General features: G+C 47.9%; 2 protein-coding genes across 4 annotated transcripts; both read left to right on the top strand.

Annotated features, from left to right (window-relative positions):
* The first annotated feature begins 5829 nt into the window (after positions 1-5829).
* On the top strand, positions 5830-11582 carry IL36RN (interleukin 36 receptor antagonist). 2 transcript variants are annotated; one of them, XM_040496779.1, is made up of 5 exons: positions 5830-5989; positions 6365-6420; positions 7758-7843; positions 8877-9004; positions 9207-11582. In XM_040496779.1, the coding sequence occupies exons 2-5, from the start codon at positions 6392-6394 to the stop codon at positions 9429-9431; spliced, it is 468 nt and encodes a 155-aa protein (XP_040352713.1). In that variant the 5' UTR covers positions 5830-5989; positions 6365-6391; the 3' UTR covers positions 9432-11582. The 2 variants fall into 2 exon arrangements, with proteins under 2 accessions (XP_040352713.1, XP_040352712.1); XM_040496778.1 differs by lacking the exon at positions 5830-5989 and adding an exon at positions 6108-6170.
* On the top strand, positions 8891-22400 carry IL1F10 (interleukin 1 family member 10). 2 transcript variants are annotated; one of them, XM_040496781.1, is made up of 5 exons: positions 8891-9004; positions 19094-19153; positions 20943-21028; positions 21307-21434; positions 21714-22400. In XM_040496781.1, the coding sequence occupies exons 2-5, from the start codon at positions 19122-19124 to the stop codon at positions 21924-21926; spliced, it is 459 nt and encodes a 152-aa protein (XP_040352715.1). In that variant the 5' UTR covers positions 8891-9004; positions 19094-19121; the 3' UTR covers positions 21927-22400. The 2 variants fall into 2 exon arrangements, with proteins under 2 accessions (XP_040352715.1, XP_040352714.1); XM_040496780.1 differs by lacking the exon at positions 8891-9004 and adding an exon at positions 13924-14362.
* The last annotated feature ends 2950 nt before the right edge of the window (positions 22401-25350 follow it).

Consider the following 25350-nt stretch of genomic DNA (forward strand, 5'->3'; position numbering starts at 1 on the left):
TGACCCACAAACTTCCCTGTGATTTCACAGGGTTTCCAGTGTTAACTCAAATATGCTGTGAGCCAAGTAGCACCTTCCCTTCTGTTGCTCCCCACAGCGACCACAGGATGTGGCTGTAGTTGGGGTAGGGGTCCTGGGCTGTGGTAGGAGGTAACCTTCTGTTCACAGCTCCCTGGAGGCTGTGTGTCTATGTATCACCATCATCTCCCCTATGCCAGGTAGGGCCTTCATGGTTGTTCTAAGCCACGAAAAGTCACTCTAGGGAATGAAGAATTCCCTCTGTCCTGATGTGTACCACACTCTGTCTTGGTGGGAGCCCTTTGTCTCTGGACCAACTCTATTGGTTTCTTCTGACTTTTTTGAAGCCTCTGTTCTTCTCAAGAAGCCCCTTAGTCCTTTCTGCAAAAGACTCCTGGAAGGGAGCCCCTCTGGCTTCCAGCTCTGCCCTCCATTCCTTGATTGCTTGAATCTATAAGCATTACATGGTTTATTCGTTCACAGTGGGGAATGGGGATGAGTTAGTATGAAATTGAATTGCCAGAGTAGTAATACCAGGTCCATCTCTTACTAGTTTGTGACCTTGGCTTTAGTTACTTAATCTCTCCATGCCTGACTTTGTCTTAACGGTTCAATGGGAATAAAAATTGCACTCACTTCACAGGCCCAATGGCACAATGCCTATATTGCTTTCGAGATAATGCTTGACCCAGTGAATGTGCAGCAAATGTTAACCTTTCCTGTAAGGGATTTGCATGTGCTCAGATGGGGCCTTCTCCCTCTCTGGGTCAAGTAAGATGCATTTGCACACGGGCAAGGAAGTGTTTAGTCTTGAACTAGCCTCACATTTAGGTCAATGTAAACATGGCCTCTGCCACGTTCTCAGGGTTTTCTTTACATACCTGGGGAGGGGTGCCAGAGAGGTGGGAAACAGGGGTGGGTGGGTGGATAGGAAGGAGGTGTCTCTGGGTTTGTGCCAAGTGCTGACCTTGCTCTTCACAGCCTCTGTTTCATCCATCCTCATGACAACCCGGTGAGGTGGTTTGTTCCTCTTTTCTTTACAAAAAAATGCAAATGAGGTGAGATGAATCATGGAATCAGAGAGATGAGGCAAATTTCCCCAGGCCACGTGGCTGATGAGGAGGAGGATGATACAGCTGACATTTAAGCACCTGTCTGTGCTGGGCACTGCTCTAAACACTGCACAAACATTAACTCCTTTAATCTTAACAACCACCCCTGAGCCAGTACTATTTTTTATCCCCATTTTGCAGATGAGAACTCCAAACCCCAGAAAGATTAAACAACTTGGCCAAAGACATATGCTAATAAGTGACAGATTTAGGACTGGAATCAAGATGGTCTTGACCAGAGTTTGGCAAACATTTTCCTATCAAGGGCCACACAGTAAATATCTTACGTTTTGCACCCTATGCAGTTTCTGTCACAGATACTCAACTCTGCCATTGTGGTGTAGAAGGACCCACAGACTGTAAACAAATGAGCATGGCTGTGTTCCAATAAAGCTTTGTTTAGAAAACAAACAGAGGGCCCATGTTAGCCCACTGGCCCAAGTATGTCTACCATGGTCTTAACTGCTGTATTAAGAGAATGAGGACCCAGAAGCATCAAAGTTCTCTGAGAAATAAAAAGATCATAATTGCGAGCAAAACGTGAGACAATTGTCTGGCCTTTTCAATGTGAAACAGCATACAACTTGTTCAGTGTTAGTGCAATATTATTTATTAAAGGCATTCTGTGTGGGGCACCTGGGTGACTCAGTTGGTTATGCGTCTGACTTCAGCTCAGGTCATGATCTCACAGTTCGTGGGTTCAAGCCCTGTGTCAGGCTCTGTGCTGACAGCTCAGAGCCTGGAGCCTGCTTCGGATTCTGTGTCTCCCTCTCTGTCTGCCTCTCCCCTGTTCATGCTCTGTCTCCCTCTGTCTCTCAAAAATGAGTAAATGTTAAAAAAAAAATTTTTTTTTAAGGCATACTGTATACCAGGCCCATAAAGTGCTTGGAATACACTAATGAACAGAATAGACAGGAAACAGCTCCCTTGTATGAGCTTATCTTCCAGCAGGGTTCGGTGGGGGAGCTGATGAATAATACCCATAACACACAGCTGAATTATACAATGTATTAACAGATGATGAGCGCTGGGAAGAAATAGAGCATGGTAAGGGGAGTGTGATAGCAGGAAAGGAAAGAATAGGATGATGAGTATTGGTCTCACGGAGAAGGTGATATTTTAGCAAAGGCTTTAAGGATGTAAGGGAGTGAGCCACGCTCATATCTTGAAGTTCCCAGGCAGAGACAATAGCCGGTGGAAAGGCCCTGAGGCAGGACTGTGCCGGGCTTGTTCAAGAAAGAGCATGAGGTCCATGGGCTTGAGTTACTGCACGGTGTGATCAAAGAACGTGGTCAAGAGTTAATGACAGCCTGGTTTTGTGGGGCCCGGGAGCATGGCAGAGACTTGCCTCTTACTCTCAGAGACTCAGGGACCAGAAGAGCTACATGATCTGAGGCCGACTGAGGAAGGCTCCCTCTGACTGCCGTGTTGTATCCTGTGGTCAACAGCTTTAGATTTAGCTTTCCTGGATTTGGTTCTGACCAATACTAATGATTGGTTTCGTATCAGGCAACATAATTAACCTTTCTGTACTTGGTTTCCACATCCATGAAACAGAGATAATAATAGCATTTACAACACAGGGCAGTTATGAGCATAAAATGGGAAAGTTCTCATGAAATAGAAAAAAAAAACCCACTACACATAATTCTAGGGACATAGTGAACACCAAATGGATACTGGTCATTTTAAATTATTGTGAAATGTATCTTCCTAATAAAAAATTACTGTTTTACTATAATAAACTGCTTGTGAATGTGTGCTTACACGCTGATACAGGTGTGTCCCTTGTGCTGTTTGATTCCTCATCTCCACAGCAAGAGCGGGAACCATACCCCACTCCGGGGCACTGCCAATCTCACAAAGGTGGTGAGAATCACCATGGGGAAGCATTACCCCTCTGCAGACTGGGACAGCTTCTGGAGCAACCTCCATGGCCATATAAAGTCCATGAAGACTTGAGATGTTTCCTAAGAAGGGAAGACACCCACTGAAGACTGAGGAGAATGAAAAGAGAACAGGAGCAGAAATGCCCCATAGTGATGGCAAAGTGTATTCGTTACCTATTGCCGTGTAACAAAGCATTCCAAGCCTTAGCAGCAGCTTCAAACAGCAAGCATTATTCCACAGAGGTTCTCAGAATCCGGAATCAGAAGAGTGGCATTATCTGGGTCTGGCTCAGGGCTCCTCATGAAGCTGCAGTCAAGATGTCATCAGGGCTGCCTCATCCGAAGGCTGGAATGAAGATGTGGGGCCTGTTTCTAAGATTGCTCACACATAGCTGTTGTCAGGAGGCCTCAGTTCTCCACCACGTGGGCCTCTCCACAGGCTGCTGGAGTGTCCTCCTCACCTGGCAGCTGGCTCCCCCCAGGGGTGAGAGCCAAGAAAGATCAGGAAGAAGCTACAACACCTTTTGTGATCTAGCCTCAGATGTGACAAGTCACTTCTACCAGGTAGTAGATTCTTTGGAAGCAAGTGACTAAGTCCAGCCCACACTTGAAGGAAAATTAAGCTCCACCTCTTAAATGGTAGAGTATTAAAGAATTTGTGGACAGATTTTAAAACCACCACACGTGATGTGTGACTTGGGGCGAAATAACATTGTCTTAAGTATTACCAGTTTAGTTTTCAACAAGTCCAAAATATAACTCTCATACAAACACAAAGTGGGCATGTGCCAAAGATTTACCATTGTTAATAAATGAAGGAACCAGCAGGACGATGAAACGGATTCAAAAGATACGATCAGTCAGGAAAGAAGTGGTGGAATGGGTTAGCTGACTTAGATTAAGAAAAACAAAAACAAAACCCTGCTTAATGAATTGCAAGGCAATAAAACTGCACCCTTTGGATGCTATATTTTTTATCAGGCAGAAATGATTTGCAATTTATCTCTCTCTTCTTAGTTCACATCTAACTTTGCAGAATCTGGTATCTACTCCACCATCCTAAGTCAAGCCAAGGCATCCGTTTCCTAGAGAATTGAGTAACCACTGGTGGAGCCTGTTCCATGATGTTCCAATGCAACATTGAAAGCACATGTGGTCACCATTTTGTCTTTTTTCAAGATTGAAGAACTTAACTTTTTTTTTCTAAAATTTTTTAGCGTTTATTCATTTTTGAGAGATAGAGACAGACAGAGTATGGGCAGGGGAGGGGAAGAGACAGAGGGAGACACAGAATTTGAAGCAGGCTCCAGACTCCGAGCTGTCAGCACAGAGCCTGCCACGGAGCTGGAACTCACAAATCGAGAGATCGTGACCTGAGCCGAAGTCAGACATTTAACCGACTGAACCATTCAGGTGCCCCAAGAACTTAACTTCCTTAATGAGGGCTCGTTTTGTTTCATTTATTTATTTATTTATTTATTTATTTATTTATTTATTTATTTATTTATTTATTTATATTTTCACCATCTTAGCTCCTTCATTCACCTCTCCATCCATTTGTCCTGTACCCATCACCATGAAACACATTGCGGAGCAAGCACAGCTGGCAGAAACATCCCCCTGCACCCTCAGCAAGTCGCCCCATCTGGAGGGGGACAGCCATGCATTGGCATCATTTCATGTTAGTCAGAATGAGGACAGAGCTTTTGAAGCCCCACACACGTGTCCTGTGGGCATGTGGGTGCAATTCACTGGGGTTAGAGGATCAGAGCCCAGGGAGGTTGGTGTTTTACTTTTTTGGGTGAAACAATATGTACTTCTCTATAATCACTTTACAAATGAAAGCCTGTCTGCTTAAACCCATTTTGCTGATAGGACAACACCTTCTGGAGTTTCCTTTTGGTTTTGTTCTTTTTTGCAATTATTTCAGTGTCATTTCCATTTGGTCCATTTAATGATTTTAAAATGTTTTGGCAGGTGTTTTTCACATTAGAATAACTTGATATTTTATTTATTCCTGAATGCTGTAAGGGTTTTTTAGTCTATAAGCTGGAACGCAATTTCTTTAACATTGATACCTGAACAATAAATTGCTATCAATGGCACTCAAGATATAATTAAATTGTTATTATGCACTGCCCTCTACCTTTAATTCAGATCCATCACAGAGAATGTATGGAGGTGTTGAAACTGCATGAATTGTTATCCAATCACATTTTATTTTGCCAGTCAGGTACTGGAGAAAGGTCAATCACAGATGGCATGAGCTAGATTTTACTTTCTGAGGAAATAATCAAACGCATGAGCAAAGATGTTGATGCAAAAAATTTGTCACAACATGATTTTCAAGCAAATAATAATAAACTAATAATAATTCATTGCTATAAATAAATGATGCTGCATCTATATAATGAAATGTATTCAGCTATTCAATGTTGCATCATTCATATTTGGTATGGAAAGATATTCTGCTATTTGCTATATGAAAAAAGCAAATTGCAAATCTAGTGTAGGTTTCTGTGAAACACTGTTGACAGTTACGTGTGTATGTATGCAGAGGAAAACTGTTTTCATTGGCTTTCTGGTGGCACACTCACAGAACACAAGTATTCACTTTTTTTTTTTCCTGATCTGGATTTTCAGGTTTTTCTACAGTGAACATGTAGACTAAACATTGCCTACACAGGAAAACCCCACCTCCAGCATTTTCCATAGGCTTGGCAAAGTCAGGAAGGGAGGAGGGAAGGAAGGAAGGAAGGAAGGAAGGAAGGAAGGAAGGAAGGAAGGGGGAGGAAGGGGGGTTTGTTCTAAAATCTGCTTGCCTGGGGGGGCTATCTGCACTGCAGTCTTTGGGTCTGGAAGCACTTGAAGTCCAGGAGCTGAGTGCTGGGAAGCGCTGGAAAGCTTCAGGGAAGTTCCTCAGAATTGCTAAAAGAAGATTATCTCCAGAACCTTCCTTCCCTGGGAGAGGTAAGGAACAGCAGGTGTTTCTGGAGGCTTCGGGTGGTGTGAAATACCTGGGAAACCCTGCTCCTCCTCAGCTTGTGGCAGTTTCAGGGGCTCCTCCCTAGCGCATTATTAAAAGGGCTGTGGCACCTCGGAGGAGTAGGAAGATACCGCGGGCTCTGCCGGGAGAAAGGAGCATTCTGAGGTGTCCTTTGGGGAGCTGGGCTTCATTCTCCCCAGCAGGGCCGAGGCTCTCTCCTGACCCCAGACCTGGAATCCCCTGCTCTGGGGGGGGATGTTCCCATGCTGAGGGGGTGGGGTCAGAACGCTGCTTGCTACCCAGGCCCCTGCCAGCTCAACCTCTATTTCCACCTAAGATTTTGTGTTATTTCAAAACAGGAGAGTCTACACACTGTGAAACTCAAGATGGTCCTGAGTGGGGCGCTGTGCTTTCGGTGAGTATCTGAGCCTCTGATGGGCTGTGTCCTCTGGGGAGAAGTTAAGCTCCAGGTAGACCTGTTGTCCGTCCTTTCTGCGTAGGGAGGGGCTGTGGCTGCTCAGAGCGCAGGTGGGTGGGCAGCTGGGCAGTTATGAACAGCCCCTCACTGTCCTAAGGAAAGTTTTTCCAGCCTTCGTCAGGCTGAGGCTGGCCACCTCATGGCGGTTCCCTGATGAGAAGGGAAGCAAGTGAATCACTCTGTGTCGAGCTGCAGCTTCATGTATCCATAATGAGGATGGAAGTCGGGAGACCCAGCTTGGAGCTGTTACCACCCACTGGGGGGAATATTAATGTCCATCCAGCGGCTCGGCTCTGCTACATCCTTGCTGCCCTTTGGGACAAAACTAGTCAGTCTGTCTGTCTCCTGGCATGTACTGAGCCAGGCAGTCTGCCGTGTTCTGGACTTTGCACTAATGAGCAAAAATGGTCCCTGCTCTCTCTGAACCGAGAGTCTACTATAGCTTTTCGCAAGGTGTGTTCAGTGGAACCCCAATCCTATGAGCTGCTTGATACAGTGGTGATCAAGAAATGTGGGAAATACTGCTTTCTACGTCTCCGCATAAGAGAACCATGGCGTAATTCTGCATGTTAGCAACTCTGAAGTACAGATTTGTTTATGTTTAGCTACCATTGAACCAGTTTGCACGCAGCGTGCTTGTTTCCATATAATATCTGAAGAAACCCACTTTGGGATGTATCTTTTCACCTCATAGGATGTTGGAAAATCAACTGAGATCAGAGATGAAAAATAAATTCTTTCATTTCAAAAATGAAATTCTTTCATTTCAAATTTAAAGATATCCCACAATTAATAAGTGGAAGTAAATGTGCCTTGACGTCTTCAATAATGACTGAAGAATCAGATTTTCATCTGGGAAAGGCCTGGGCGTTATCTAACCCATTGTCTTAATTTAGCAGTGGGGAGCCTCAGGCCCAGAGTGGTCAAGTGACTTGTCTGTTGTGATCTGGAAATAATGGTGGCGAGCCAGACAAGCACCCAGGACTCTGACTCACAGTCCAGTTTCTTTTCCAACATCACCCATGGAGGAGATTGGTTGGTGTAGCAAAGATTGAATGGGGTGGAGGAGCAAATCCAAGACTCAGGTGCAGTCCCATTGTTGTTGGAGTCCAGTTGTTGTCCCATTGGTAGGGTATGAGCCCAGCAGGGCTGGGAAGAAGGTTGGACTGTTGCTCCTGGCAGAGGAGAGGGAGACAGTGGGACTCTGTAGAGCCCAGCAAGCCGGAGCACCCACTCCTCCCCTAACTAAGTGTCATCCTGTCCTGATGTTTCAGGATGAAGGATGCAGAATTGAAGGTGCTTTATCTGCATGATAACCAGCTTCTAGCTGGAAGGCTGCATGCAGGGAACATCATCCAAGGTTGGTGGCAAAACACGACACCACTTCCCTAGACACTCTGAGGGATCGGGGCCTGAAGAGGGCTTAGAACAGGCATGCAAACTGGCACAGACCTACAGACCCCAGGCCTGACACAGTGGATGGGGCATCATAAAAGCAGACCCTGAACAAGGACAAATAAACTACAGTATCTTCCAGCAAAGTGAGGACACATGCCCCAACGCCACCTGAGGCCTCTATGCACAGATGGGGAATATTTCCAAGATGAATGCTTTGTCCTTCCCTCAGAGGTGGACTTAGACCAAACATTTCTTTTCCTGGGATCCAGTGCTGAGGAGAGATCTAAAACAGGCTCTCTAGGCCTTTATTCCCATGTGGGAGTGGTTTTCTGCCCCTTTACCCTGGGTCCCCTCTGCTCTCTGGGGATTCCTGGTCACTCAGAGTGGTGGGACCCAGGTGGCTGGTGGGCTTACTCCTTCTGCCCCGTACACTGTGGCAGGTCTTCTCTCTAGAACAGCACATACCTGGCCACTTGGGACACTTGTATAGGCTGTGTGCGTGTGCGTGCACGTGTGCATGCTTGCATGTGTGGATATGTGAGTGCATGTGTGCATGTGTTTGTATGAGTGGTGGGGGATGGTACAGAGAAGAATGAGACCCTCTTCTGGTCTCAGGAATCTCACAGGTGGTAGAACATGTCCAAATAACCCTGATGAGAGGCTTATCCAATCGAGTTTCCGAAAAGAGGCCAGAGGGTCAAGTGGCATTAAAGGAAATGGTCAAATCTTCCTGGGGACTAGAGAAGACTTGAAAATTTGAGCCTGGACCAGGGGGTGGGCATGGGGTGGGAGGTGGTACAACGTGCTTATGTCCCTTGATGTCACTGGGCCAACTGACGGGAGACCACCCTTCCCTAGGTGACAGCTGCTAACAGGCTTCCCTTCTCAGTCTGGGGACAGGAGGTCTCACACAGGTCCTGCTCTCCAAAGTCCATGATGCAGGGAGAGGGAGGGAAGGGCAGTCAAGGCCTCTGCATCTGACTTCCTTTCTCTAGGCGAGGAGATCAGTGTTGTCCCCAATCGGTCTCTGGATGCCAAGCTCTCTCCAGTCATCCTGGGTGTCCAGGGAGGGAGCCAGTGCCTGTCATGTGGGACGGGGCAGGAACCGACTCTGAAACTAGAGGTGAGTCCTGTTGGGACATCCTTGCTATCTGATCTCACAAAGCCAGCAGATGCTGAAGCCACTGAGCTGGGTGTCCTGGGGCCCAAGCTCCTCTCCCTTGTGGGGTTCTGTTGATTGCAGCCCTGCCTCTCGGTGCTCCCGGCCCAGCTCTCCTTCCTCCCCCACTCCTTTCCCCTCACCTGCCATGCCCTTCTGCTCACAGCCAGTAAATATCATGGAGCTCTACCTCGGTGCCAAGGAATCCAAGAGCTTCACTTTCTACCGGCGAGACACAGGGCTCACCTCCAGCTTCGAGTCAGCTGCCTACCCAGGCTGGTTCCTCTGCACTGTGCCGGAAGCAGACCAGCCTCTCAGACTCGCCCACCTCTCAGAGGATGCCAGCTGGGACAGCCCCATCACGGACTTCTACTTCCAGCAGTGTGACTAGGGCAGTGTGCCCCCAGAACGCCCTGGGCAGAGCCAGCTCAGGCAGGGATGAAGGTGGAAGAGGACACTGATGGCAGCCACCCCCTCTGCTCTCAGGGACCCCACCTCTGGCTGCGCCTTTGGCCACTCTCCCTTTTGGTTCCCAGTTTGGGTGAATTCTTTTGCGATTCGGGGCTCAGGCCACAGTTTCTTTCCCTGTTGGGTGCTGCTGTTCTCGTGGCACCTTGCAAAAACCATATGAGATGAACTGGGAGTCACATAAAAAGGTTCCTTACGGGTCAGGGTGCAGGGAGTGGTAGAAATCCTTCATGCTTTATGGTAACTCAGCTAGTACCCCTGAGCCCACAGGGCAGCCCATCCCAGTTGAGCCTATTAGGGCCACTAGCTGCCCACATGAGGTCCTTTCGTGCACCACTGTGCAGGAGAGGGAGGTCATAGAGTTAGGGGCACAAGGCCCAGCCCCTTCCCTCTTCCCTTTAACTCAGCTGCCATTGTATGCTATTTTTTCCATCCTATCCTTGTGCTCTAGCTGTGGCAGGAGAGGGTGGTGGTGTGTGAGGAAGTGGCTCCAGCTCAGAAGACTGAAGAATGGCCAGGCAGGCATGTCATACATTCTGAGACCCGAGACACCATTAAAATCCAAGATGCTCTTGTCCACTCACATGGAAAGATCCTCACGACGTATTAAGTAAGGAGAGCAAATTACAAAGTCGCATATCCTATAATTTCATTTTAATTAAAAAAAATGCCTATCTATATATTTCTGCATGGAAAAAAGTCTGTAAGAGTTTCCTTCGATTTTAGCAACGTCGGAGTGGTGGTATCACAGGTGGTTTTTCTTTTTGTTCTTTTATTTATTTGCATTTTCTAATTGTTCTACAATGAAGATGGATTCCTTGTGTAATACGTAAGTTAACCTTGAGGAAAACAGAGCAGACAGTATTTCTGATGGTCCTCCGCATCCACTTCCTTGAGTAAAATTCATGTTGAATTAAGATCTGCTGCTCTGAGCAGCAGTAGTGAGAATGAGAAAACAGACCTCAACAGAGCTGCCAAGAAAAAGCATATGATGGGTTAGTTAGTGTGGTTGGAATCTCCCGGAGAAGGAATTTACAGAAAGAACCATCCTGGACCTGGAGTGGTCACAGCTCCCTGAGATTTCAAGGTGTGGGTTTCAGCCTCCAAAGGGACCTGTGCTGGTTGAATAGTGTTCCCCCCTGATTCATGTCCTCTGGGAACCTTAGACCATGACCTTATTTGGAGTTGGGTTCTTTGCAGATGCAATTAGTCAAGAGGTCATGTTGTATTGGGGGAGGGGGGCGGCACGCTCTAAATCCAACACGGCTGGTATCCTTGCAAGAAGAGGAAAGGACAAAGAGAGACCCAGAAGAGACCCAGGAAGAAGGCCATGTGAAGATGGGGAGGCTGAGATTGCCCTCATGCAGCAGTAAGGCAAGAAATGCCATGACTGAGGCAATCACCAGAAGTGAGGAAGAGGCAAAGAATTCTCTCCAAACCCTTCAGAAGGAGTATGGCTCTCTAGTCTCCTGAACTGTGAGAGAACAAATTTTTGTTGCTTTAAACCACCAACTTTGTGGGGATTGGTTGTGGCAGCCCTATGAATTAACACAGCTGCCGATGACCCCCATCTCACAGTGTGTGTGTCCCCTCCCACCTTGTACCCACGTTGTCTCTGTGACCAACAGAACATGGCAGGAATAATACTATGCCATTTCTGAGATTTGGTTATAAAAGACTGTAGGTTTTATCTTGTTTCCTCTCTCTGTTTCTTTGTTCACTTGCTCTGGGGGGAAGTTAGCTGCCGTGGCATAAGCAGCTCTGTAGAGAAACCCATGTGTTGAAAAATGAAGCCTCTTACCAACTGCCACATGAGTGCATTTGGAAGCAGCTCCCCCAGCCCCAGTCAGGCCTTCAGATGAGGCGACCCTGGGGACAGCTTGACTGCCACCTCAGGAGAGACTCTGAAGCAGAACCACCTGGCTAAGCTGGTCTCGATTCCCAAACCCCCAGAAACTGTGCGAGAAAATACGTGTTTGTTGCTTTCAGTTGCTAAGTTTCAGGGTCACTAGTTACACGGCAATAGATAACTAATACACAGGAAAGAGAAATAAACACATTTCTTTTATTATGATTGTAATTTTCTCCAGTATTTTCATTTTCCTTCTCAAAATCAACATCGGCCCTTTAATTTCCCCCAACATTCTACGTAAAAACTGATCATGCTAAATATGCTGAATAGTCTCTGTTCCTGCAAGGGTTAGCTCCTCCTTGATTACCTTCACACCTCTAGTTCTACATGCCAGGGACTGTGACTCCAGCGTCCCTACCTAAACTCTGGGAGATGAAAACAGAAGCCAGAGGAGAGGCTCAAATCTGAGTCCCAGGGATTCTGCCTGCACCTCACCAGTCAGACCAGCCTGGCAGGTTCAGATTCTGCTGAGGCACTAGTAAGGAGGTGGCCAGGCCGGAAGCCTCTGTCTCCGTGGAGCGGCTGAGACCCCGATGGAGCTGAAGGTCTCGGGTAGCAGACAGCACAAGTGCCTCCAGAGGCCTCTCAGGAGGGCCGAGAACACGGGCTCTGGGCACCAGGCTTGCTTCTGCAGACCTAGTTCACACTCTGTCTTTGCTCACAGACCCAGCCATACTCTCACCTTGTCTCCTCCTCCGAGAAGCCTTTGCTGAATTGAAGCGTCTGGTCATCTGCTCTGACTGTGCTACATTGCTATGTTAACTTCCCCTCGTTGTAAGAATTGATTTGCCGTCTGTGGCCCCTGAAGTGACCTCAAGGTCAAGGCTGTATCAGTTTGTTTCCAAGCACCTCAAATAATGTTTGACAAATAATTGGAAACCCGTGAATACAGACAGTGGAAACTATTCCTCCACCCTGGAATATTTCTTCTCTCTTCTCCACCCATCTAAATGGGCCCACCCTTCAAGAAGCAGCCGAAATTCTGCCTCACTCTGGAAGCTTTCTCCAGCCTGCAGTGATTGCTTCATCATCTGTAGGATGATAGAATTCAAAATGGCGTTAGCAAGGATGAGCTGACATGAGTCAACAGAAAAGGAAGGAATGTAAAATGCTACCTTAGAAGTGTTTGGGATGGGGGACCCTGGCATCACGACTGTTTATATGAAAAAGATACAGTGGTTTTAGATTTCTTCAATTTCAGTATAAGCACCCTGCTTGACCTGTATTTACAGAGGTGTAATGCCCACATCACATGGAGTTTGTGTCGGTTGTAGGCATTGAGGACTGAGTGGGTCCTGAATAGTAGAGAGTGTCCCAAGAGCAAGTCACAAGGGCAGAGGCTAGGAAGCTGAGGGTCTTTATCCTGGAGAAGCAGTACACAGAGAGCTCCATTCAAGCACTCAGAGCTCTGCCTACTAGAAAAATAAACTTGTCCTGTGTAATTCCAGGAGGTACAAGCAGGACCGATTGATAGAAATTATGTGTGACCCAAAAATTTTAACCGCAAAGACCACACATGTTGTTAGGGTTTCTTTAAGAGGTTGTGGAGGTGTTGAAGCAAAGCCTGATTAACTATGTCCCAGGGATGCCATAGCACAGGTCTCTCCATTTAGAGGGAACCTATATGCCATGTATAAGTCATAAAAAGAATTCTAGGAATTTTTTTACTCGAGGAGATTCTCTGCATCTATTGTTTCCAATATGCCCTTGTTCTGCAGATTAGAGAGTCTGGTCTCCTTAATGATCTTTTTAAGTGTTTATGACTTAGCTCCCCAGCTGGACTGTGAAGCTGCCTAACAACAGGGACTATGTATTGCACATCTTTGTCACACAGCAGTGTAAATGCTCAGTAAATGCCCATTGATTGCCTGGCATAATACCCCATGCTTTGGGCCTTTCCACGGAGAGAGAAGAGACTGGGAGAGGGGTGAAGAATGACTGTCAGCCTTAGGAAACACAAATTGGGTCCCTTCCCTGCCCATCTTTTCTTGTCTGTCCCTCTTCAGACATCTGCTTGTGGGTTGGCCTCTCCTACCTCCTTACCAAGCCCTTTGTGGAACTGTGCAAATGACATAATAGTGAGTATTACAGTAAGGCATATGGTCCCCAGAGAATGCTATGCCAAGCTTCTCTACCCCTTGTGAGTAGATGAATGGATGGCTGGGTGGATGGCTGGATGGACAAATGGGTGAATAGATGGACTGAGTTAAGTAATATCAATTAGATGCTTGACTATTCTTTACCCCTGCCCTGTTCCCACTGTGCCATGTGTCCTAGCAGTCCAGGGCACATGGTGGCTGCCCAGTCCCAGGATGGGTCTAAGGTCCATGTCCTCTGTAGGTAGGTTTCCTCAGATGCTCTGTCTCATCAGCCTAATACTAGCTAATAGGACCTATTGAAAAGCAGAGACTTCCCTCCCCTCTTTCCAAACAGGGCCATCTTTGCAATGCCATCAGTCCTCTCTCTCATGTTGCCTCACTGGCCACAGCCTGGCTTAAAACACTAAAGGTCACTCTGTCTTTGGGCCCCTCAGACCCATTCACTCTTGCCTTTTCTATCCCTCTAAGTCTAGGATGGAGCCCCATGGGGCACCAAAGGGAAGGTGACATGAAGACATCTGACCCCAAGGCTGTTTATATGGCTACTGAAAGCACCAATAACAGTGTCAATGACAGTAGCTATGAGCAGGGGCCCAGTGCCTGGCTTCTGCCAGGGCTTTATGGGTGACTCTCTCCCCCTTCAACAAACACTCATTAATGCCCCCACCTTCTTATTATCCATACTGTGCTAAAGACATTGTGAAATCCCTAGGCTCTTCTTCCCCATCCTGGAACCAATTATAAAGATTGCTGCAGGCTTGACCCACCCTGACCCGACAGTATAAACTCAGGGCAAATGCCCGGGAGAAATCATTCGGACCTTTCAGGCACCCAGGATTGAAGGTCAGTGGTTGGTAGGCAGTATTCTATCTCTCTTTCTCACTTTCCTTCTCCTTTCTGTTAATATCTCTGATATGCCCCCTCCCTTAACTCCTCATGACAAGCTCTCTAGATAACAAGGTATCTCCTCCACGGAACGTAGTAGGATGCTGAATAAGCCTGAAAGCACATAGAAAAAAATTTGAGAGAAGATATAGTTTAAGCCAAGTCAAGATTTTTAAATATTTAGAACCATAGATTTTAGAAAGTAATTTCAGAAGAAATCAGCTAAGCCGGTGGTATTCCACAGTATGTGGTGAGGCTTGGAGTTCTTTGGGTATGTCCTGATGCCTGCTTCCATGGTCAAGGACAGTGTTAGCAGGGTTCTGGAGTCACCATCATTCTCTGACTCAGCAAAAGAAGGTCCCCTTTATCCATTTTACTTTCATCAGGTTTCTGTGTAAAATTTCATTGTGAAATTTAGTTTTGAGCAATGCTGGCCTTACCTAGCCTCTCATCCTAATGATAACAAGTTGGAGGCCCAGGGACAAAAAGGGACTTTTGCCCCAAAGGGTGGCAATATGAATTGGTAGCAGAGCTAGGTCCAGAACCCAACCTTGCCATTGAAACCTTCTGTGTGTGTTTCTATGTCCTGCTTATAAGCATACATGTGTGTCAGGGTGGTTGGAGGGAGCTACAAGCCACATTTCATGGATCAAGATATTGTTAACTTTTATGGAAATGAATGTCTATATATAGAACAATACACAATACAGTGAGATTTAATAGGAGTTCAGAGTAGGGTTGCAATAGTAAAGGAAAGATTCATTAAACTTTGAGTCATGGAATCACAGGTAGCTTGATCTGGAAAGAATCTTTAATAACCACAGACTCTAATTTTATAGACGCTGAAACTGAGAATTGGAGGTTAAGTGTCACAACCTTGTAGGCCTGAGCTGTTACTCTGACCTGATAATTAATTTAGCAGAGCTAGAGGCTCAACCTATAGATAAATGATACCATGTCCAGTGGCTCTAATGCCAAAAGATCTGAATGGATGGCAAGGAGGAGGGATAGATTTTGAGGCAGGGAAACCAAAGACAACTTTGAGCATGCCCTCTGGGAAGATAAGGAAGAGGTCATGTGCCTGGAGGGGTGGTTTAGTGTCCACAGAGAAGTGAGATACACTCATGCAGGTGAATCGGGGCCAGATGGTGATGAAATGGACAGCCATTGTAGACTCCAGGGCTGAGCAGGGATATTGTGAAAGCAGTACTTAGAATGTAGGTCCAGGTACCTCACATAGGTTGGGCTGGATTGAAGGGAGAAAAACCAGGAATACAGGCACAGGTCTAATGGCTATGAAGAAGACAACGTTACATTTTATTATTACTTTTTAAATTTTTATTTATTTTTTTTGACAAAGTTACATTTTAAAGAATAATTTGTCAGAACTTATTGGTAAATCAGATACAGAGTAAGGAAAAGCGGGGAGATGAATGGGCTGGGAGGAGGAGAAGATAGATTTGGCTTCAGATCTATTTGTTGGGTGCGATGGCAGGATGTCCAAAGGGGGATGTCCTATAGTCTGCTGGAGATACAGTAGGGTGTTCAGTCTGGGCTTGGGAGGCATCAGACCAAGATGATCAGTGCAGCTGTGGAAGTGTATGAATTGCAACTCTGTGGGGCATGTGATAGAAGTGCTTAAGACTTAGATGTGTGACTTCCAGCCTGAGGGATGCCCCCACATGGAAGAGAGAATCTACATGGACCTGAGAACGGGAAAGTGGAGTGCAAAGGGAGTCAATCAATGTCAAGAGTTCCAAGGAGGCAGTAGCCAAATATTAGAGGAATCAAAAGAGTCTTGATTTGACTCAGGACGGGTGGATTGATGAACTCTGAGACAGCCAGAGATGGTGTCCAGGGAGGACTATAGGCCAAAGTCCGGTGAAAGGTCACTTGGGGACAATAGGGAAGGGAAATCTTAGGGAATGGAGTGTGTGGTGCATTGGGAGGGACCATGACAGACTCAGCATCAGGACCCCACGCTCTCTGATGGGCTAGAAGCCAGCTTCTCACTCCTGTTTACTTCATCACAGTCTAGCCAGACCCAGGCAGGGGGTGCCTGATAAGAGAGTCTTTGGGGGAAACACTGGAATTTGGGGTTGGGACAGGAGGCTTCTGGGGCCCCAGGGGATCTGGCTGGACTGGACAAGCCCTGAATTTCTGCCCGTCTCTTGCACCGACACTGACCAAGAGTGGGAGTCATCATCCTCACATGGGGCCCTCCATTTGATCAGCCCTGGCCAGGCCTTGGCATAGCTACTAGGCTGCCCATATTTTTGCTGCTACAACCAAAGAAGCCCCAGTAGTTTGGATGAGAGAGAGCACAGCACCAAGTGTGCTTGCATCGAGGCCACGCTGCTAATGGCGTATCTGGGCTGGGGGATCATCTGTCTAGCCCTCTGCTACTCAAAAGTGTGGCCAGGGACGAGCGGCGTTAATCTCACTTGGTTGCATGTTTGAAATGCATGGTCTCAGTTTCTACCCCAGATCTAGGGAACCAGAATTGTCAGGTGATTTACATGTTCATTGGAGAGGGAGAAAAACCGAGATGGTATACCAGTTCCCAAGCCTGGCTGATCATGGAGTCACTTCAAGCCCTGGTGAATCAGAACCTTCAGCACAGGGAATAGTACTTATCCAGAGTCCCCCAGGTGACTGATGGGCAGGTGCGCTTGGGAGCCAATGACTTTAGCTGAGTTTAATTATTGAAAACAATTAAAACTTACTTTACACTACAAAGGAGAATCATGTTCATATGGGGAAAAGGTTAAGAGAGCTGAAGAAAATATCACTCATAACCCTGTCAGCCAAAGAGAACAACATGGTCTTTGTTCCTGTGTGTGTCTCTCCATGTGTGTGGCTTTAGATGGAATAGTAATGTACACATTCTTCATAACCTGAATTTTCCACTTAACGTATTTTGAACATTTCGTGTCATAAAATGTTCTTCCACAATATTAGTGTACCTGTTTAATGTACATGTTTCTTATTTACTTAACTTGCCATAATTTTTATTTTTATTTTTTAATTTAAAAATTTTAAATGTTTATTTTTGAGAGAGAGAGACACACACAGAGTGCAAGTGGGGAAGGGGCAGAGAGAGAGAGAAAGACAGCATCTGAAGTAGCTCCAGGTTCTGAGCCATCAGCACAGAGGCTGAGGCAGGGCCCAAACTCACGAACTGTGAGATCATGACCTGAGCCGAAATCAGATGTTTAACCGACTGAGTCACCTAGGCGCCCTACCATAATTTTTAAACCAATGACATGTTATTGGACGTTTAGCTTATATCCAGCTTCTTGCTATTGTCCGAAATGATGTAGTGAACATAATTAAACATTTGGGTAATCCATTACTTTCTCTTAGAGAAAGGGCAACAAATGAAATTACAGAGTATGTAGAATAGTTTAAGACTTTGATTCACGTCACCAATATCCATCCAGAATCCTAGAGATGCCCTGTTATTCGTTATTCTCACCAAGACTTAAATGCCCGCTGCCAAGCCTAGGAGGTGGGAAATGACTTGTCCAAGGTGACCGCATGGCAAATCCAGTACCAACACTGGGTCCTGGAGCTCGGAGCTGCTGGCATGACTAGAAGCTCTTCTGTCATCATCAACCTGTCCCTCCTCACCCACTTCCCCAAATGTCCTTCCGTGTCATTCTCTCTCTCTCTCTCTCTCTCTCTCTCTCTCTCTCTCTCTCTCTCTGAGCCCTGCTCCTTCCTGCCCACCCCTTTTCCCCTGTCCCCTCTTATTTTCTGCTATCTTCTCTTTCTTCTTCTATTTTGTTTTCTTACCCTGTGAGAATCAGATCTACTGGGCGCACCCCAGCCCCAACTACCCTTGCATTTACTTTTCCAGGCTATTTTCTAATGGCTACCACCCTCATGCCCTGAATGGCTCTGGGTTTTTTTCCATGCTAGGTTCTGGAATGGTCTTTCTAAAGGTGGTCATTTTGGGGTCAAGTTCTAGGGCAGGATAATCCAACCGGAAGGAGCAGAGCTGTTGTGAAACTGTGGTGTGGGATTAATAAGGGGACACTGGCTTCAGTTGAGATCACTCATCCTCAAGAACACAAGTCTCTATATCTCAGGGCCTGTCCTATTTTCCATCTGGAGCATCATGGGGGAGTTTGGATGGTCTCTCTTTCACAATCTTGGGAAAACATTCTAGTTCCTTGAATGAGGCTTTCTAACTCTGCAGGGAGACCCTGCACCCTCCAGCAGCAGGCTGGAGATGGCTCCTGGGAGCGCTGCTATTCCCGCAGCTCCGGGAGAGGTGCGGTGACTCTATGGCTAGGCTGGGCAGTGAGACAGGATTTGAGCCCAGCTCATCCTCAAACTGTGAGGCTGGAGCACACCCCACCCTAGTCTCAGCCCCAGGAAGTAGTCCTGGCCAAACTCTTCGGGGAACCTGTTCTTCAGTTCCCCCAAGCTAGCACCACTCACATGTCACTGGCTCACACCCCTGCCAGATGACCCCAAAGCAGGGTGAAGCAGAGATGCCTGGAGCTTGCTGGGCTGGGGAGACCTTGGTGGATTCCATCAGGCCAATTATAGATAAGCAGCTTAGTGAGATCTTTCAGCTTTGTGATTCAGTGATTCGGGGCCCCTCAGGGGGTCTGTCCCCCCAGCCCCACCCTTATAATACCCTCCTTTTCTGACAGCCTGTCTTTTCTTCCCCCTCAGCAAGGACCAGTCACCCAGGATTGCAGGAATGTGCTCCCTGCCCATGGCAAGATACTACACGTAAGTCTCCCGGGAGTCCATCCTTTCCAACTGGAGGTCTGGAGATGACGTGGGAAGAGGGCAGGAAGGCCCAGGGGAGGGATGCGGCTCCTTCTCACCTGAGAACTCTCAAGTGCCCCCTAATTAAGTTTAATCATAAGCATGCTAATAGCCCTCTTCCCTGAGCATCCAAGATGCCTTGCCTCCATCCTGAGTAACCTACAAGGGGAACGTGCCTAAGTCCGGTCAGATTTGGAAACCAAAGCTCAAAGAGGCTAGATCAATGACCTCATGTATCACAGAGCTGGGACCCACACTCTCTGTGCCACTCCAGCCTCCTCTCTCCAGAAGCTCAGGGACAATTTTGAATCTCAGAGACAGCATCTTCACACGTCGGTCTCTGTGGCCTTTGCTCCCAGCATGCACTGCCAACTCTCACTGTTACCTCATTTGACATTTGAGACTTTACTTATAGCTTACACTTTATTGCCTGTGATTTCTCATTGGAAACTACCTCCAGTCCTTTGAGGAATGAGCCAAAAGCAGAACTGACTTCTGGGTTGCATTGCTGCGGCTCCTGCATGGGTCTGCCCTGTCCTGGACGTGAGGGGGCCAGTCAGGACCTCTAGGAAGTTGCCACGTGGCTGGGAAGGCAAAACACCTGTGTATAAAGCACCCAAATGACAAAACAGATATCAGCATTTTGGGGTATCTAACTTGGGTTCTGGTCTCCAAGTAGAATGTGGCTTGCAGATGAGTTACAGACAAGTCCTGGTCATCCAGGTTGGAGAGAGAAGGCTGGTTGGCAAGCCTAGGCTCTTTTGAGATCTTTATTTTTTATTGTACAAGTGAACCTACTTTAAACACATACAGTCATTAGCTAAGGGTATTATAATTAGCTGTTATTGAGAGAGAAAAATCTCCTGGAGGCGATGGCATTGGCCCAGAGGAGGTAGGGAGGGCTCCCCGGGTCCTGAGAGTGGCTGACAGACGTTTTGAAACCAGCCAAGCGACCAGGCTAATAACCTGTGTGACTTTGATGTTGCACACACTCATTGTGGTTTCCTCCCTGCTCCCCAGCACGTATTTACCCTCCCAGGCCCATCAATGGAAACTCTGCCAACCCCAAATGCCTGTAATCACACCCTGTTCGAGCTCTTTGCTGACCTCCTAAGTCTGGCACCTAGAATGTGGGCCCACCCCAGGGCATACCTCGCGTGGAACGGTGGGGGTGGGGGGCAATGTTGGCACACCTTCTGTCACGTTGGATTTTTTTTTCCCGATTCCTGGATTTTGTTCTATAAGAAAGCCCTTAAGATATTGGAAAAGCAAGCCACACTTTATTATATACTCAATGAATCCCTTCACTGAAGAGAATAAACATTTATGTAAAATTGGGGCAGGCTCAGAAAATCTGGGATAAGGCTTACTACATCCCACAGATATCTGAGCCTCATTAGGAGATTTCTCAGGACGGGCATGCAAAAGGGCCGGCATAATCAGGAAAACTCTGTCTACCCCTCAGTAAGAAGGTACTGGCTTTCCTCAGTGCCCCCAGGGCCCCGACAGAGCCCAAGCCTGGTAAAGGGAGCCTCTGAGAATCGAGAGCCCCAGAAGACCTTCCCTGGCCTTAAGGCTGACCTGGTTTCACCTGTTGTTGGGTGGAGTTGTATACCCACTTCTCATGTGTGGAAGAGAGAAGAACCCCTAAATGCTCAGTGTGGTACTTTCAGAGTGTGGAGGGGCAAGGACTTTGGGGTTTGGTGGTGCCTGAAGGGAGCAGGCCATCAGCACTGCCATCCTGTTCCAGAATTAAGGATGCAGATCAGAAGGCTCTATACTTAAGAGGTGACCAGCTCCTGGTAGGAGATCCCAGTGCGGACGACCGCTGTGCAGGTGAGCGTCTGGGCTTCAGCCCCTCGGACACACTCATGCTCCACCTTCCACAGGCTTTCCCCTTCCCTCCTGCCTCTGGTAACAGTGAAAAGACGCAGCACAGCTGAGGACCTCTCTTTCGGAGGGTGTCGTGGCCGCTGCAGGGGTCCTGGCTCGCCTAGCAGCCCACATGCAGGGGCCAGGCCTGACCCGCTTCCTTCCTGCCTGGGCTTAGCTCACTGAGAGCTTGCAATCTGAATCCCTCTCATCTCCTGGCTCTCGTCTCTCTTCCCTCCCAGAGAAGATCTGCATACTTCCCAACAGAGGCCTGGACCGCACCAAAGTCCCCATCTTCCTGGGACTCCAGGGAGGCAGTCGCTGCCTGGCCTGTGTGGAGACAGAAGAGGGGCCTTCCCTGCAGCTGGAGGTGAGAAACAACACCCTGTTCTAAGGGACCCTGCAGACATGGCTTCCAGGATACTCTGGCATCTCTGCACCCATCTGTGGATTCCTGGCCAGGTCCACACATTCCTCTCCTTCCCTCTGCACCTAGCACCAAGACCCCTGCCCTCCAGAACCCGCAGAAGGCAGTTCCCCGGGTATAGAACCTCTCCGTAAAGTCCCTTATTGACCACCCCCTGGAGGCCTCTGGGGCTGACATCTTTACCAGTAGCCTCATCCCGCGGCGACCACCTTGCTCCCACAGGATGTGAACATCGAGGACCTGTACAAGGGTGGTGAGCAGGCCACACGCTTCACCTTCTTCCAGAGAAGCCTGGGCTCAGCCTTCAGGCTTGAGGCTGCTGCCTGGCCTGGCTGGTTCCTCTGTGGCCCAGCTGAGCCCCAGCAACCAGTACGACTTGCCAAGGAAAGTGAGCCACTGGCCTGCACTGAGTTCTACTTTGAACAGAGTCGGTAGTGAGGCAGGAGGCCGAGTTCCAGGCTGGTGCCCCCAAACCAAGCTCATCCTGCTGCAGGCAGCATCCTGCTGATAGGCAGAATAATGCCCCCCTAAAGATGTCCACGTCCTAATCCCCAGACTCTGTGAATATGTTACCTGCAAGGCAAAAGCGACTTTGCAAATGTGATTAAGGTAAGGATCTTGAGATGGGAAGACTCCCACAAGGGTCCTCGTAAGAATGAGGCAGGAGGGTGAGAGTCAGAGGCTGGAAGATGCTATGCTATTAATTGAATTTCAAATGTAGCAGACAGGGCTATCGGCCAGCGAATGCAGGTGGTTCCAGAAGCTGGAAAAGGCAAGGGAAGGATTCTCTCCTAGAGCTTCCAGGAGAAACACAGCTCGGCTGACAGTTGAATTTTAGTCCAGTGAAACCCATTTTAGACCTCTGACCTCCAGAACTGTAGAATAATAAATTTGTGTTGTTTGAAGCCACTAAGTTTGTGGTAATTTGTTACAGCAGCAATATAAAAATGGTACAGAGTCTTAATAGGTGCTAGTATTCAGTGTTTAACGCAAGGGGTGTGGGTAACTCGGTGGGTTCTTGCGAGGCTGCCCACAGCTTCTCCTGCAGTCCTTCTGCCCCAGAGCTCCTAGAAACAGCCAGAAGCTCCAGGAAGAACCCAGCTCTCCCCTGCTGTCCATGGACAGACAATGCCTTGGGCTGCTCACAGTTGTAGTTTTAGTTCAAGTCTTACGATTTTCCTTTCAGATACTTCACAGCGAATCAGTCATTCGGTCGATCAGAGGCTCTGGTTGTCTGCCAGTTTTGACGTGTGAGGAGCAAGGAGGGGCAGTGAGGGAGAGATGGCGAGCTGGTAGTGGATGTGTTGTTTAGGCTACGGTGGAGCGGATGGGCTGGGGTGGCTTGGTCCAAACAGCAATACAGGGCTGGGACTCGGCTGACTGTTTGCAGCTGGGACTGACCCTCTTCCTTGGAGCCTGAATCCCTCTCCATTTCTCAATCTGTGGTCTGGCACAGGCTAGAGTGGAGAGCCCATGACGTCAGCGCTCAGAGCGGTGGGCTGCTGGCTCTCTTCCTCCTTTGTGTAACCACTCAGCCCCCGTGGCACCAGGGGCCGGGGCATTTAATGACAGGCTGTCTTCACCCTCAGAACCACCCTGCAAGGCAAGCGTTTTCACCCATTTGACAGATGAGGACACTGAACTAGAAGGGATGAAATCCCTTGCTGAAGGTCATGTGGGCCGTACGTGATGGAACTCAAGGTCGTCCTGGCCCATCTGACCCCGGTGTTGGTCCACGCATTTTTATTCCACTCTTTCTTTGGGAGTTCAGACAGGATGGCAAACAAGCACAAGCTTCCTTACAACTGATAACTGAGTGGGGAAAACACTAACCAGGCACATAATCAAAGAAGAAAACAGACAAACAAGAGCAGTTTACATCACAGAGGGTGAGCGCGGTAGGTATTGAATGACGATAACATTGGAGAAGGTGGTCAGGGGAAGCACCTCTGTCTTTTTGAGGAGGTGCCATCTGAGCAAGACTGAAGGACAGGAGCAAGGGGGGAGCGGTGTGATGAGGCAGAGGTATAGCAAGTGTGCGGGCTCTGAGACAGAAGGGGCTTGGTGTGTCCAAACGGCAGTGGGAGGCAGGGGCGTTGGAACCTGGAGAATAAGGGAGGGTTGGAACGGGAGCAAGACCAGCAGGGCATGGGTCATGGGGGCTTTAAAGGCAAAGTGAGGGCTTCAGTTTATCTTCAAGTGCAAAGGGAAGCTGTGGGAAGGGTTTTAGCAGAGGAGGGACATGCTGGCCTTAGATTCTTCTTCTGCCTCTCCATGGCCCACATATGCCCCGATTCCTTCGCCCTGTGGCCATCATGTCATACCTATGTGTTTATGTGTTGAGACTGCTCTGTGCTTTTTGAGGGCCCGTTCTGTTCAACTTTGGGTCACCAGTGCCCAGAGTAGCTACTGAAACACCAAAGGTGCCGAAGAAGGGCAAAGTCTTGAATGGATTAGCGGATGATCACTTGGGTCTTGTGGATCATTCGGGATACAGTGTAAGGAGAGCCAAGGTAGCAAGAGAGATGGTCCCCATTGTAGCACAGAGGCAGAGCTGGCAGAGGGGGCTGGACAAGGCTTCAAAAAGGAAAGCGCACTTCGTCAGGGCCTCAGAGAAAGAGTCGTTTTCCAGGCAGAGAGTGTGGGCGTGGGCATTTCTAGGCAGAGAGAACAACTCAGGGAGGCGTGATGAAGAGGAGTTGCTAACACTTCTGGGCCTGGGGAGCCATGGCCGTGCTGGACCCTAGGGCTTCTGGCTGAGGAGTTGCTGAAAATGAAGAGGTGAGACCTGACTGTGAATGCTTGTGAAAGAGGTGAGGAGGTGACTGACACTTTATCCAGGAGGCCTGGAGGCATCATCCAAGTATTGCAAGTAGAACCTAGATTTTAAGCCTGGGCCCCTGAGGTCAGCACTGGCCCAACCCAGCTGCTATGAGGGTTTCAGCCCCTCCAGCTTCCTCTCTCCTCCCCCTCTTGCCCCAACTGCCTTCTGTCTGGCACCACCCTGGGATCAGCTTTGGTGCTTTGGTTCCAAGGTTTGGCCAGCCCCTGTCACCTCCCCATGCCTGCTCATCTCCTTCACTCATGGTAACTCAACTTGATCCTGCTTGGAGCAGGGCTCACGAATGAGAGGAATATTGGGTATGCCTGGGTGGCCACGGGCATAGTTCACAAGAGAAAGATAAATTGGATCAAGTTCTCTATATAAGTAAAAAAAAAATTTTTTTTTGAGCACCTAACAATACATGCCAATTCTGTATTAGTGCATAGGGGACAAAGGGGACACAAGAGATTTAGGAGACACAGTCCCTCCCCTTTAAAGACACACACTGTAGATGCAGAAACCAGACATTAGGAATAAAAAACCAACGTGTATTGACTGCTTTCTACAGAATGACTAGAAGACACTCGAAATAGCACTCAGGGAACCTGGGATTGAAATTCTGTAGGGCTCTTCTAGGAATAATGATGGGATGTTCCGGCACTGGGGATTTAAGAGTAAGAAATGGAACTAACTTCTGATAGATACACTTCAGAGATGCCAGGAATGTTCTCCTTCTCCCTCCCAAGTCTTGTTTTTAAAATTCCTCCTCCTCCCTGGCGACCACACCAAAGGCTTAATTCCAAAACCAGCCAATCAGAGCTATTACTGTGTAAATTTCTGGGAGAGGCACACTTTCAGGTTCATCCTCTATTTATATCTCATGGTGAACTTGTAGTTGGGAGCCAAGGACTAGTAAACAAGCGGTTGGAGAGCAGCGTAGTAACTTCTCTTTCAGGCAGCACCAGGGAGCTGGGCTGGTGGGGAGGGTAAGTGGTCTCATCCAAGGGGTCAGGAGAGGATTTAGAGGAAGTGAGG

This window comes from Herpailurus yagouaroundi, unplaced genomic scaffold, assembly GCF_014898765.1.
Source record: "Herpailurus yagouaroundi ecotype Mexico unplaced genomic scaffold, PumYag 188, whole genome shotgun sequence".
Classification (NCBI taxonomy): domain Eukaryota; kingdom Metazoa; phylum Chordata; class Mammalia; order Carnivora; family Felidae; genus Herpailurus; species Herpailurus yagouaroundi.